At 29.2% G+C, this 13,059-nt stretch overlaps 3 protein-coding genes across 5 annotated transcripts; 1 reads left to right on the plus strand and 2 right to left on the minus strand.

The window, feature by feature from the left end:
* Positions 1-2,691: 2,691 nt before the first annotated feature.
* LOC122629394 lies at positions 2,692-4,802 on the plus strand. Its single transcript, XM_043812778.1, has 2 exons — positions 2,692-2,910; positions 3,054-4,802. Exons 1-2 carry the CDS (start codon positions 2,866-2,868, stop codon positions 4,800-4,802), a joined length of 1,794 nt encoding a protein of 597 aa, XP_043668713.1. The 5' UTR covers positions 2,692-2,865.
* A 2,180-nt stretch (positions 4,803-6,982) lies between these two features.
* LOC122629175 (putative gustatory receptor 28a) lies at positions 6,983-9,827 on the minus strand. 3 transcript variants are annotated; one of them, XM_043812284.1, is made up of 6 exons: positions 9,196-9,827; positions 8,548-8,726; positions 8,217-8,471; positions 8,083-8,148; positions 7,612-7,704; positions 6,983-7,520 (listed from the first exon to the last, which is right to left on the minus strand). In XM_043812284.1, the coding sequence occupies exons 1-6, from the start codon at positions 9,485-9,487 to the stop codon at positions 7,470-7,472; spliced, it is 936 nt and encodes a 311-aa protein (XP_043668219.1). In that variant the 5' UTR covers positions 9,488-9,827; the 3' UTR covers positions 6,983-7,469. The 3 variants fall into 3 exon arrangements, with proteins under 3 accessions (XP_043668219.1, XP_043668217.1, XP_043668216.1); XM_043812282.1 differs by having other exon boundaries at positions 7,612-7,652; positions 8,548-8,952; positions 9,179-9,827; XM_043812281.1 differs by having other exon boundaries at positions 8,548-8,952; positions 9,179-9,827.
* A 960-nt stretch (positions 9,828-10,787) lies between these two features.
* LOC122629680 (thymidylate kinase) lies at positions 10,788-13,043 on the minus strand. Its single transcript, XM_043813392.1, has 3 exons — positions 12,776-13,043; positions 12,126-12,285; positions 10,788-12,025 (listed from the first exon to the last, which is right to left on the minus strand). Exons 1-3 carry the CDS (start codon positions 12,900-12,902, stop codon positions 11,686-11,688), a joined length of 627 nt encoding a protein of 208 aa, XP_043669327.1. The 5' UTR covers positions 12,903-13,043; the 3' UTR covers positions 10,788-11,685.
* Between the last annotated feature and the right edge of the window lie 16 nt (positions 13,044-13,059).

Genomic DNA, 13,059 nt, shown 5'->3' on the forward strand with positions numbered 1-13,059 from the left:
TATAATTATACTCGATCATACACTTGAGAAATCTCAGAATGCAAATTTCACGGTCCATCTTATCGGCGCGAATATATGAGACGCGTCCTGAGACGCAATAACATCATTTAGCTTCGGGTAAAGCTTTCTCGCTCTCCGATGCGAGATTAGTAACAGTCTTCGATAATTTCAATAATTAATAACGTCTGTAATATAGATGCGATAGCTAGTTCCTCCATTTCGATCTTTCAATTCTATCGTTTGCCACTCGATGGCAAATAGATATAACTGATATGTGCATACCTAATTAATTTGAACGATTGTGTTTTCATCCTTTTCATAATGTCTCTAAACAAGAAAATTATTTGCGAGCCCGAACAAAAGCAATAATAAATCTCATGGTTTCGATTTAATTTTCTACATACAAGACTTTTATTCGTTCTCGCGTGAAATATAATTAAAAAAATATTATATATATATAGAGATGTATACGTATGTTTTATATAGATACCTATCGTATATCTATAAAAAAGAGAATGAACTCGAATTTCACAAATGTCGATGTTTTCAAATTAAGATAATTTAATTATTCAATAATTAATCGTCCTAATAAAATTCATGTACGTATGAGATATGCGATAATTTAAAAAAATAATATATATATGTGTAATAAATTTATTTATATCTTTTATATATCTATAGTTAAAAAAAAAGTAAAAAATAAAAAAATAAAAAAACAAAGAGAATGAAATCGTATTTCGTAAGAATCAATGTTTTCAACAAATAAAAAAGGACATTCCATTTATCATCCGTTCTTTCTTCAAACTTTTTTGTCTCCCTTCTATGAAAGACTCGCCTTCCCTTTTATCATTCTTATGAATGGAAAGTTTTGTGTGGAATTTGATATCAATTATATCACAGAGGAAATCATTAGGTTTTGTTGGCATTGTCGTTTGACTGAAAGGAAAAAAGAGAGAGACAGAGAAAAATAAATATCTATGCTTGATTTTGGACGAGACGAAATTAAAAGCACAACGTAATAAAGTGCGTTATCATCAATCGATTGAGCTTGCGAGCTTGCAACCGTTAGATTCTAATTTCGTGTTGCGTGATTGTGAGACGAGGTTCGAATTTCATGAAACGAAATTTCTTTCTCAAATTCTTTTTCGAATTCTTTTTCGAATACATTGACTACTGGTAACGGGAATTTTCGTTTTGATATGACATACATACGTTGGCGACCAGTAACGAGAGAAATCTCGTTTCCGAGTACGTGCATTCTTTCTTGATTGTTTTCTAGATAGTATAACGATATTTTATTTTTCCTTTCAAATATTACGGATCTTGTTTCTACGAATATTTTCAGTTCGATTTTTGAATTCGGAAGAACAATTGAGTACATAAAAGTGTTCAATTAATTACGGTTAACAATGTGACGCGATACAATATGTACGAGATTAAAACAAGAAATTTTATTTAAAAGTTATTATTCTAAAAGCCACTAAACATTACAAAAACGATGTAACTAAATATTTGGATACATTTCTTGAAAGGTTCGTTATCGATCGATACGAAAAAGAATGTTTAAGTATCGGCAAATGTATTGAAATGATTTCGAGACATTCGAGAGTTGACAGAAAGGATTTCATTTTTGATGAAAAACTTTGGGTTTATAGAATATTTAATTTTTGTTTAACGAAGCTAAAATTTCAATGAAAAATGAATCATTGATTTATCAACTCGTAAAGGATCGATGTAAAAGTTTGACAGATTCAATGCGTTGTTTAATCAAAGCAATAGATCCTTGGAAAATATTGGAACTTCAACGAAAGATACTTTATGTATGTGTAGGTATTTATTTAAGGACAATTTACAAAGGTACATTTTTGAGAAATTACGTTGTTTCAAGTTGACCAAAAAAACCCAACCATAAAACAGTTTCAAATGGCAACTGTAGTCACTTTATTATCCTCTATACCTTACTTACATGCTTAGAGTCGTAGAAAGCAAAGTTTAGAAGAAAAGGACAGGTATTATCTCATTGTTCTCGATTCTCGCTTAATCCCTAGCAGTTAAATTATATCGGGGATTGTGTCGACCGCTTCTCAATTCCCAGAAGATCTGAGAAAACTCAGATGGTACTTTCCGGTTAAATGGTGATGCCATTAAACGATCCTCGAAATGAGAGTCCTTAAGATCATCTCCATAGGTTCGAACTTTCTTGGGCTTCGTATGAATTGTAATATTTTTTCGTTTTGCCTCGTTTAAGCGGCTGATTTAATTTTCTAGCAGTTTTCCTGCGTAGGAAGATCTGCAGTGCGTTAACCGATGTGACCTTATAAAAATTCGTCGGTGTTATATAACTTTTTTAATTACGAAAAAAGAATGAAACGAACAAAATGATTCTTGCTGACGCGAATAAAGTTTTAAAATTAATTTATAAATTTAAGATATTTTATTCGACTCTTTCAAAATGTTTTCAAATTAAAAATAAAGAAAAAAAAAAGAAATATATACACCCACACATATAAAGTAAAAACGGGATACTTTTCTTCAAGATTTACTCCCCACTCTTTCTGAAGGGCGTGCCTTTTTTCCTACGGGGTAAGCATCGAAAATACAAGTGATACAACGAGAAATAAGAAAGTATAAATCAGGTATATACGCCAACAACCAATTACATTACAGCAGGTAAGAAAACCCCTCCTTTTTTCCTTTTTGACAAGGACTGCAAACCCTTGGACGTAGGTACAAATACTGGTTGCTCATCGCACAGCACTGCATTTTCAATTTTCTCTAGTATAACGTAACTTGAAATCTTTCGTGTATTTCGTTCGAAGTGTATCTTGGTTTATTTTCGTCGCCTTTACAATACAAATCATCAAGATGAACACGTATCATCAAAATTTGTGTGAGAGCTCATCGGAAGAGGTTTGTTTATTTATTCTATATTTGTTATTATTATTCTATACATTAAAAGATTATTACATATCCTCTTTTTATTTTTCTATAGCTCCATTATATAGAAAATTTATTAATTTTTTTTTCTTTTTTTTCTTTTTGAATATATGTAGATCTCGAAAAATCTTAAGAGGAACTCTAACATGAAACATATTGAACAAACATGGATTAAAAAGATTGAAACTGACAAACCTAAGAAATATCGGCCAATGTTGCATACCACGTATAAAAACTTTGAAAATAATATCTACAAAGTCCCTTTGAGAGTACCAGTTATGTTTAATCCACCTTCGCAAACAGATTTAGAAACAGTAATTCGTGAATTCGAAAACAATTTCTTGAAACCAACGGAAGTTGATACATCGAATAATTCAACGAAGAACAAGAGCTTCGTAAAAAAAATCGTCGCAGCATTCGAAGAAAAGTATAAGGCGTACAATGAATCGAAGATCGAGGAAGACGTTAGAGCTATTCTCGATAATCGAGAATTATTTATAAAAATGGAGAAAACAAGTCATGTGCCTAAAAAAAATTTAAATACTTTCGCGAGTACTTCGAAAATTTGTAGACCGGGTAGCAGTAAAGAAAATGATGATGATACGTACGCGTCATTCAGTTCCCCAGAAAAAAAGGAATACGAAAAGAACTTGTGGAAATCAACCTGGCCCAGCTCGTTTAAATCTAGTACTCCGAAAGAAAGTAAATTTATAAAAATAATGACCGATAGATATCACCCCGATGAAGAATTGCCTTCGGGAATTAACGATGATGAACTGAATGAAGAATTCAAGGAAAATTTTGCAGAAACTTCGAAATCTCTGAAAATGTCTCAAAAAAATGTGAATCTTGGTAAAGAATTGAATTTCGATAACAATCTAAAATATAATACAGAATTGCAGACTATCCATAATGATTTAATGATCGAAGAAGTAAAGATCGTGGCTTCTACGTCGAGAAATAGGATGCATACAAATTTAAAGAAGGAATCGGTCGAAGAGGAAGAAGCTGATATCGATTGGTCACCGCCAATAGAAAAGGAACCATCGCGAAAAAAACCTTTGAAAAAGTTATTGTCAAAATTAGCAATTGTCAAAAAATCTAAAAAGGCGTTTATATTTCAAAATGTGAACAAAGAGTGCCAAGATTCCGGCTATGACGAAATGTATTTATCATCTTCTTCGTCGAATAAATCGACGCCTGAAAATAGTAAATCTAGTTTTTTTAGAAAGAAGTTATATCCTTCGAAATCGCGAAGTTCAGCCGTAAAAAAATCGAACGAAGCTTTAAAAAAAATCACTAACACGGATCTAGCAAAAAATTCGACGGATAAAAAGTCTACTGCGGAACCGACGACTTCGACTTATTATTCTCTTTCTACACTGACAATTCCAAAATATATTTTTGATAACTCTATTACTGTGTCGGAAACAGATGACACGTCGGCTATAAAATGTTGTTCGACCAGTTCTTTATCGGCTTGTGTTGACAAGAATTGCTCAACTTTAGAAGCGGACGAATTAGAAGAACTCAAAAAATTACAGTATCCACGTGATGTTCCTACAAAATTCTTTTCTCAATCGGATTCAAGAATAAACGAGCTCCGTGCTTATATCGATACGAAGGAGAAGGAATTGTTATACAATTTGCCTAAACCACGTCGCAGACCAGCAACGACTAGCTTCTACGAGGACGTGTTATCTTTGAGAAGGAGGATGGGATCTATACCCAATTTTTATGCCTGCCCAGAACATGACAATCCGCCTTACGCAACGATCAAACGTGGACATAAATGTAAATTTTGCGACAACGACAGACAAAGACTTTTTGATGAGATACAACCTGATTTGAATACTTCCTTGTAATCGTCAATCTCAGCAGGTAATCAATAATTTAATTTTATTCTGTATTAGATAAGTTTTTTATTATTCTTTTCTTTTTTGTGTTAATTGAATCTATAGATTAAGCGAACAAGTAAAGTGTCGAATCGTAATAATTAACGAGAATGATTTTTTTTTTTTTTTTAGTTAAATCTATCGATACAACATTTATATTAAGATAATATTTATAAATATTGACATCACACCTAATCAGTATTAAAAACGAAAGACTTGACTACAGAAATGTAAAGAATTTCGTTAACGTTTAGGTTTATATCTATTATATTTTATTACCTATATTATATACAAGTAGATATATGATTTCTTTTTCATTTATTTAATATTTTACAGATTTGTCAGTATTATTATAAAAAAAAAACAAACAAAAAAAAAACAAAAAACAAAACAAAAAAAAAACAAAAAAGAAAAAAAAATTTTAATTTTGATTTAACTTGACTTTTAATTACAGATCATAAAATGAAAATTAACAATAAGTAATATAATTATAATAATGATACATTATAATAATATAAGATCTTTTAAGATAGACATGTAGAATTAAGATAGGCAATATAGAATTAAGATCAACAAATTATACATTTTATAAGAATGCTGTTTTCTACTAGTATATTTCTATATTACAATTTACGTTCTCTCTATTTTAAGTAGTGTGAATTTGTGTTTTCTTTATAAATCAGTGTTCGATCAATATTTTAATATTATTATTTTATAATTACTAGAATATAAGAAAATTTCTTACTATTAAATAAACAGCGAAGATAAGATTTAAGTATTTAGAATAATCGATAAGACTTAAATATAAACCTTTAAAAACATGTATTCTTCATCCAAAATTATTAGAAGGTGTTTTAAGTTTAGTTTTACTTACTTAGATATAGACTATTTGATTTGTGTTTCTATTTGTATATATGTACTATTGTTTATATATATACCTATATATAAATAAAATATATAATATTAATAATTGTAGTATTATAACTTTCTGTTATTTTATGTGTATAAAAAGAATGTTTCGAAAAAAATATATTGCGAAATAATTCGTATCGAAATACAAAGAATTTACTCGAAACGAAATTCTTGCCAAGTGAATTCTTTGTGGTACGATGATCTTCAATGCATACCACGGCTACGTTGAAAAGTTATTAAAAAGCGTGATCTCGTAACGCGGGATCGTTTTAACCCCTCGTGACGGAGACGATCGTCGTTGTCGACGGCGACGTCGTTGACGCGCCGTTATGCTCGTCGCCAACACCATCATTGTTTCACGGAAGCAAACTGTGCCATAAGAAATTGCGATGGTCGTCTTGAAAATAAATGTCTCTTGCCATTTCTCAAAGAAAAGAACGTCCGTGAAAATGGAGAATATATAGGAAGATCTCTATGTTAAAAAAGTACATGTGTCTAACGGGACAATGATAGAACGTAGAGTAGTCTAACATTTTGATTAAAATTTAACTCGAAGATAGAGAGACAAGTCCGATGATCATCGCACAAAACATTGACGTAACTACTTGTCACGATCTCAAAGAACACACTTGTACACGTTCGTACCTTCGTCCGTTCGTTAAAAAGATAGATCAGCGATAGATCATATTTGACGTGCGAATATTTCCATAGATACTCGTAAATGTTGGAACACGTATATAAACAGGTTTGATCAGAAGCTACGATTTCGTGTAATTAACGATGGTAAGTAAACAAATGGATCGTACTATCGTTAAAAATAATATCGTTATTGTATAGTAGGTTAACTTAATTTTTATTCTACGTGAGTAAGTAGTATGTTTACCATTAAAAAAAAAAAAAGTAGAATTGTTTACCATTAAAAAAAAATACGAAGAATTTGAAGGAGGAAAAAGCAATTTTCCAGAGCAATGGCGTGGAAAATAAATGCAACACTTTAACGTTAAGACGATCGTCGAGTGTCGACGAACCTCTTTCGCTCCTTTCTTTTCTTTTCTTTTTCTTCTTCTCTTCTTTTTTTATTTTTCTAAAAATAAGAATTTCGTTAATAATCAATTGTCGATTATTTTATCACATTTTCTAATTCGCTATACTTATTCTATCTCGATATATTCTATTGATAAAATCATGAATAAAATCGTAAATTGTGTTACTCGTATCTGTTCTAGATGAATGTTACGCGTTCGTTCTTCTAATTACAATTTTAATTGGTTTTCTCTATAGATATTAAAAATGAACCTATCGAACAATAAAACGGGTTGCTATTTGATAATATCACTGATCGAGTTTTCTGATCATTTTTCTTTTATTTATTTTCTTTTTTTCGCATTATTATCACGTATTATATATATTTTCAATTTGGAAACTCCGTTTTATTGTTAAAACATCGAATGTGTTAATTTAACGAAATAAAAGAAACATAGGTATTATATCTCAACAAGGTTCATCCCTTTCCATTACTTTCCATACATAAAGCAATACAATTTCTGAGTAAAGTATATACGTATCTCGAGTCGTTCCGCGTAAAATCAATATCGCGAGTACTCTTCCGTTATAATTTCCATTTCTCGATACTTTCTCGCTAAGAACAATGTTACACTAATGTGATTCGACTCGTTTGTTTGTCATAAAAAAAAAAAAAATAGAATTAGCTTGAAAATCGATAACTCATTGTAATTGCAAGAGAATAACCAAGTACGTTGTCAAGAGCGCTGCTATCTGCAAGCATAATATTTTATTAAAAATGATTTTTCAATATAAATGTAACAATATACATTTAGTTCTCAACGACGAACTGATTTTTGCTTACCGAACGGATTAATGGTAGTTCGATGCAAAAACATCCGGCAGCTGTGAATTGTAATTTTCGATTGATGAAGTGTAGAGACATTTCTATGGGTGTCTGTCAAATAAAATTATATAAATAATAAAAATTTAAAAACAATGTTAAATGCGTATTACAGCGTAGATTTTTTTATTTCAAGAAAAATAAAAATAGTAACAAAAATAAGAAAAATATAAAAAAGAGAAAAAGTTTTTTTTAGAATGAAAAAAGAAAATTCAAGCTACAATACGATGTGCCTTGCTTAAGAATTTCATTAATAGCAATACGTTTCTTTCAGGAGAATTTGCAATTGAAATTCTCTTTATTTAAATTGCAATTGGCTTGAGAAAGCACACGTACAAATAAGTTGCAAGTTTCAATAACTTAATTTTCACCGAGTAGAGAATAGTTTGATTATAAAGTGATTCTTTAGGCAATAATTATATAAATATTTACCTTTAAAGAATTTTTTTCCATTAAACAGGCCTGCCAATCGATCAGGATTCCTCCCATAGAATTTGCCTATAAAAATTATCGTCATTCGATTTTCCGAACATCATGAAAGTTAGATCATAAAATTCTAAATTTACCTGAGTCGAAACATAGTCACAAGAAATGTGCAATATAATAAGTTGAGTAACAAATACTAAAAACCAGCTTGCTAAACAGCAAATCGATGGCCAATGTAAATTATCCCAATCATTTAATACTTTATCGATAATAAAGTATAAGTCACTTACACTATGAATACTCAAATTTGCTAACCATAAAAGAATCTCCCACGTATATAAAGTATTTAAATTTTCTCCGACGATCATAAGTTCGTTGTGCCAAGTTTGAATAGTCTAAATAAAAAAAATAAATATATAAGGAAAATATCTTGAAGACATTTAATATTAGCATAAAATTCTTTATATATACTTTAATATCGATTTTCATAGGTCGAGTGTTCTTTCGTTTCGAACATATATATTTTGTTGCTAATTCATTGAGATGATGAAATCTTTGACCCAATATAAAAGTAATACCAATAAATTTGTAGACGGCTATACAACTACCAAAATATGGGGACATGTAGCCTATATTAGAAATCCAAGATTCTGTAAAAGCGTACATTCCAACTTGATTGACTGAAGTCCAAAGTGCGATATTTAAAATTATTAGAATCCAGCAAACTATTCTCGTTTTTATTTCCTTTTGAGGATATCCTAATAATCTAACAGCATCATCATAATCTTGTATGTTATTCCAAATTTGAACGAATTTATTTCTTGTCCACATTGTCATTAGAACGCTATATATCATTGTGAAGCAATTAAATGTCACCTGTAATAAAACAATAATTACACGAAATGCTTATACATAATTTCGTATCATCAATATGAAATACGATAATTCCAACGAGAAGGTCGTGAATCCAGCCTACGATTAATCTTGTCGTACAATATGAAAGACAATCGATGGAAGAGTATACTCTAATATGATTTATATATATATATATATATATATATATATATATATATTCATTTTCATTTTCATTTTCATTGATTACCTTAATATATTCCGTACCTCCAAGGATTGGTTCTTTTCTTGTCGAATGTACAAATTGATAAAATACTATGTATACATTGTAAAAACAAACGGTTAAAAAAACAAAAGAAAATATCAAATAAACATTGGAAGGAACCAAACGATCCTTTGAAAATTTGTACGGTGCTTGTCCAAGAATTCTTATTATATAAATTGCGGGACAAATGGCAGAATAAAGAAGCGAATCTGGACCACGAAATTTCTTCATCTGTCTTCTCCTAGATGCTGCAAAGGCAATCTCCAAATCAAAAGTTTTAGGTCTAAATTCCATTTTAATATTGCGATCTATAAAAAATTATATAAAGAAAAATTATATAAAGAAATGATCTTTCAGCATTATTAATTAAAAATTTTTTTCTAAAATAATGAAGCATATGAAGTGCGTATCGTTAATATTTACCGTCAAATATAAAAAATTTGTTTTAAGGGTCGCAATAAAACTCTTACAGAATGGTCCTTACACACGAACCTTGCAAAAAGAAATACACTGACTTATTATTTAAATCGTGCTATAGGAGGTAACCAAAAGAAATGCAAAAAATTATATACATATGTCGAATAATTTGTTAAGTTGTGCAATAATCTTACCACTTTGTTTTCCTTATTTTCGATTTGATAGCAGGCAAATAAATATAAGATCTCTTAGGAAATACAATATAAATTACAAGAATTCAAAGTTTTATACTTTTTTGATACACGTATGCGTTGTTATATTATATTTGTAAATGCATAGAGGTAACTTTACATCGAGAAATGGTGCAACGTTAAGTATTATTTTACGTCGAGTGCTTGAATTATCGAACGAATACAGAAGAATAATACGCGTAAGTAGAGAATAAATTTCATATGTTTTAAAATATATGTGTAGAAGCTTTTCGCAAATTTTCGTTCTTGTGCAAAATTGTGAATATTAAATTTTACTTACTTATTTTATTTATGTGAAATTAAATCACGTGATGTCTTCCTTTTTTCACATGCAAACTCTCTTTCTTTCTTTCTTTCTCTTTTTCTCGCTTAAGAAAAATTTGTTAATATTGTTTTATTAAAAAATTTCTGTGTAATTATATTTATTTCTTAAAAGTGTAACGCGCGCAAATTTAATCACGGACGACTGCATCCAAAGAAAGTATAGTTACAATTACGTCCTACATACGTTGCAAATATGCAAACAGCATAAACAAGTATGTATTTGCGCACCTGCGCAGCCGATGTTTACTTGAATGATACAAGCATAAATCCCTCATATATGTGTGTGTTACTCTAGACAGTATACCGTATGACGAATGACAGGATAACTAAGGAAAGGTAAAAAAAAAAATTGACTATTCTGGTACCACCGTCAAGTAATATTGTGTTTTATGTTCCGACCTCTACGATATAACTGGCATTACTTTTCACCTAATACAAAATTCTATTACGAAGAGAAAAACACATTTTTCTTGAAAAGCTTCCTTAAACAAAAAATAAAAATGTGAGAGCAAAATAACTAAAAAAAAATAATTAATCGTTTACATAATTTTAATGCTTTATATAAAAGATAAATTATTCTTTTATTTTGCATTAAACAATTATTTTTTTTTTTAAATTCGTAAATTTTTTATTTTAATATTTTCTATAATAATATATCATCCCCTCCCCATATATAGTTTTTAAATGACTAATGTGTCGAGCTTTCATTCCTAACACAGAAGTTGTTGACAAATGTAATGTAAATAGAATTCATTGCCAGGCGTATAATTTCGACCCATGTGATATGTCATTCGATCGTAATCAGTCGAGGTATTCGTACGTATGAGCATAAGCTCTTCGCAAATATTCGTATAAACATTTTTTTAGCTCTTATTTTTTCTTGAAATCTTTTATATTTTATTCAAAAGAGGATCTCCATATATAGTAATGTATATTTGTTCCACGTGGTAAGACTCGACAATCGATATTACTTTCATTATCAAATTTATTATATATTACATCGTAAATAACGCAAGTACTGTCGAACTAATAGCTGTCCTATTATTCTTTATTATAGTTAAATATAAAATATATTTCATTATATTAAATTTATAAATAATATAAAAGGAAGTCTTATAATTATAATAAATGTGATAATAAATAAATAAATATATGTATTAGAAAATATTTTAGATATTCATTGGAATGTCCATACATAACGTATATTTTTTATATACTTTTTTTTCTTTTTATAGATGTATATGTAACATCAAAATAGTAACATTTAATATTAATATAAAAATAATAATACATATTTAATTTTCTAGAATTTATCTAGTAGTATTATCACTTCATATAGTTATCATATATTAATTATTTAGAGTTTCAAAAATAATATATTACATTATAAAAAAAAATATTAAATCTTTTTATACTAAATATTCGTGATAAACTTAAAGTTATTTATAAATTCATTTTTTCTTGATTATAATAATTTTAATGATCACACTGCTTTATCAATCAGGACTCATATAGTAAACTTATAGGACGATTTTTAACCTGTTCAATAATGTCCAATGTACTCCGTAACAATTCTTGATGTATTACATTTAAATCTTGTTGTCCATTTATAACTTTCCAAGTACCATCATTAAGTTTATCATAGTTAGAAGATACTTTTTGTTGAAATGTCATATTGTCATATCTTTCTCCATCCCACATATGTGAATTCTGCATTTGTTCTGGAACTTTCAGAAAAACTATCAAGTCTGGACTAGGAAGCCCACGATCTACTTCTTGACACCAGGTCAAACTTCTACCAGTAGCAGCTGATGTATATGCTGCGCCAGAAGCTGCATACCTATAAAAATATATATATTCTTTAATGTTTTACTACAAATGCAAGTTATTTTAGAATTACTTTTGTAATAAGAATTTTAGTCTTTTCTTTATATTAATACCTATCAATAATCAATGTGGTACCAGCTTGAAGAGCTTTTATAATATCTTGTCTACATTCCCATCTATTAGCTGAAAATAATAAATGTGCTGCTTCTGATGGTAATTCAATTTCTTTTAATAAAAATTTGTTTAATACTTCTCCAATCTTAGTTGTTCTATCTATAAAAAGAAATAAAATAAATAAAATATAATTGAAAATGAAAAGTACATTCTTTATTTACAGATTTTCGTCCGTCTTTTGGACAATAATAATATTTGTATACTAATTATAAATTTAAAAAAATTTCAAATTTCCCGCATTATGTAAAAAATATTATAAGGTTTAACCGCTAGAGAACGTTAGAGAACGTCGATAATGACAATGGTCCTTTGTATATAAATAATAAATATATAACTTTGAAACTAAAACACGTGGATCTTTCTATAATCGAAAATTGTTTCAAGAATACAATAATGTATCTAATGTCACTAATTAATGACATTCTCGACAAAATATCCCGGTTAAAATTTCTTACATGCTAACAAAGACAAACGTGCTTCCATAACAATGGATAACAACAAATGCATAACAAATGGATAATATTATATGATATTATATGATAATTTACAGTATATTATATCGAATTCCAGCGTAAAATAATATACTCACTTGGAAAGGATTTGGCTTCGGCAACAATACCAAGGTTATTTAACGCCTCAACCAATAATTTCACTTGTGTCGTTTTGCCTACTTTGTCACAACCTTCTAACGCTAAGAAAGCTCCTCGTCCATGCATTTTGTTTTATTATCGATGAAGTTTTCCACAAAAACTCAATGCAAAGAGATAATTAAAATTAAGAGTACAACTGTGAAGTATACTATATAACTTACAGCGCCCCCAACTTTACAGTACAATAAATTTCTAAATTCAAATTAAAATCTATAGTAACGGT

This window comes from Vespula pensylvanica, chromosome 5 (assembly GCF_014466175.1).
Source record: "Vespula pensylvanica isolate Volc-1 chromosome 5, ASM1446617v1, whole genome shotgun sequence".
NCBI lineage: Eukaryota > Metazoa > Arthropoda > Insecta > Hymenoptera > Vespidae > Vespula > Vespula pensylvanica.

What these genes read in the sequence shown, in the direction of transcription:
- LOC122629394 (XM_043812778.1), top strand. Translation starts at nt 2,866, where the DNA reads ATGAACACGTATCATCAAAATTTGTGTGAGAGCTCATCGGAAGAG. An exon ending in GTGAGAGCTCATCGGAAGAG is followed by an intron (nt 2,911 to 3,053) that starts GTTTGTTTATTT and finishes GAATATATGTAG; the next exon opens with ATCTCGAAAAATCTTAAGAG.
- LOC122629175 (XM_043812281.1), bottom strand. Translation starts at nt 9,487, where the DNA reads ATGGAATTTAGACCTAAAACTTTTGATTTGGAGATTGCCTTTGCAGCA. An exon ending in CTATGAAAATCGATATTAAA is followed by an intron (nt 8,472 to 8,547) that starts GTATATATAAAG and finishes TTTTTTATTTAG; the next exon opens with ACTATTCAAACTTGGCACAA. An exon ending in AACTACCATTAATCCGTTCG is followed by an intron (nt 7,521 to 7,611) that starts GTAAGCAAAAAT and finishes TTATGCTTGCAG; the next exon opens with ATAGCAGCGCTCTTGACAAC.
- LOC122629680 (XM_043813392.1), bottom strand. Translation starts at nt 12,902, where the DNA reads ATGCATGGACGAGGAGCTTTCTTAGCGTTAGAAGGTTGTGACAAAGTA. An exon ending in CGAAGCCAAATCCTTTCCAA is followed by an intron (nt 12,286 to 12,775) that starts GTGAGTATATTA and finishes TTCTTTTTATAG; the next exon opens with ATAGAACAACTAAGATTGGA. An exon ending in ACCACATTGATTATTGATAG is followed by an intron (nt 12,026 to 12,125) that starts GTATTAATATAA and finishes ATATTTTTATAG; the next exon opens with GTATGCAGCTTCTGGCGCAG.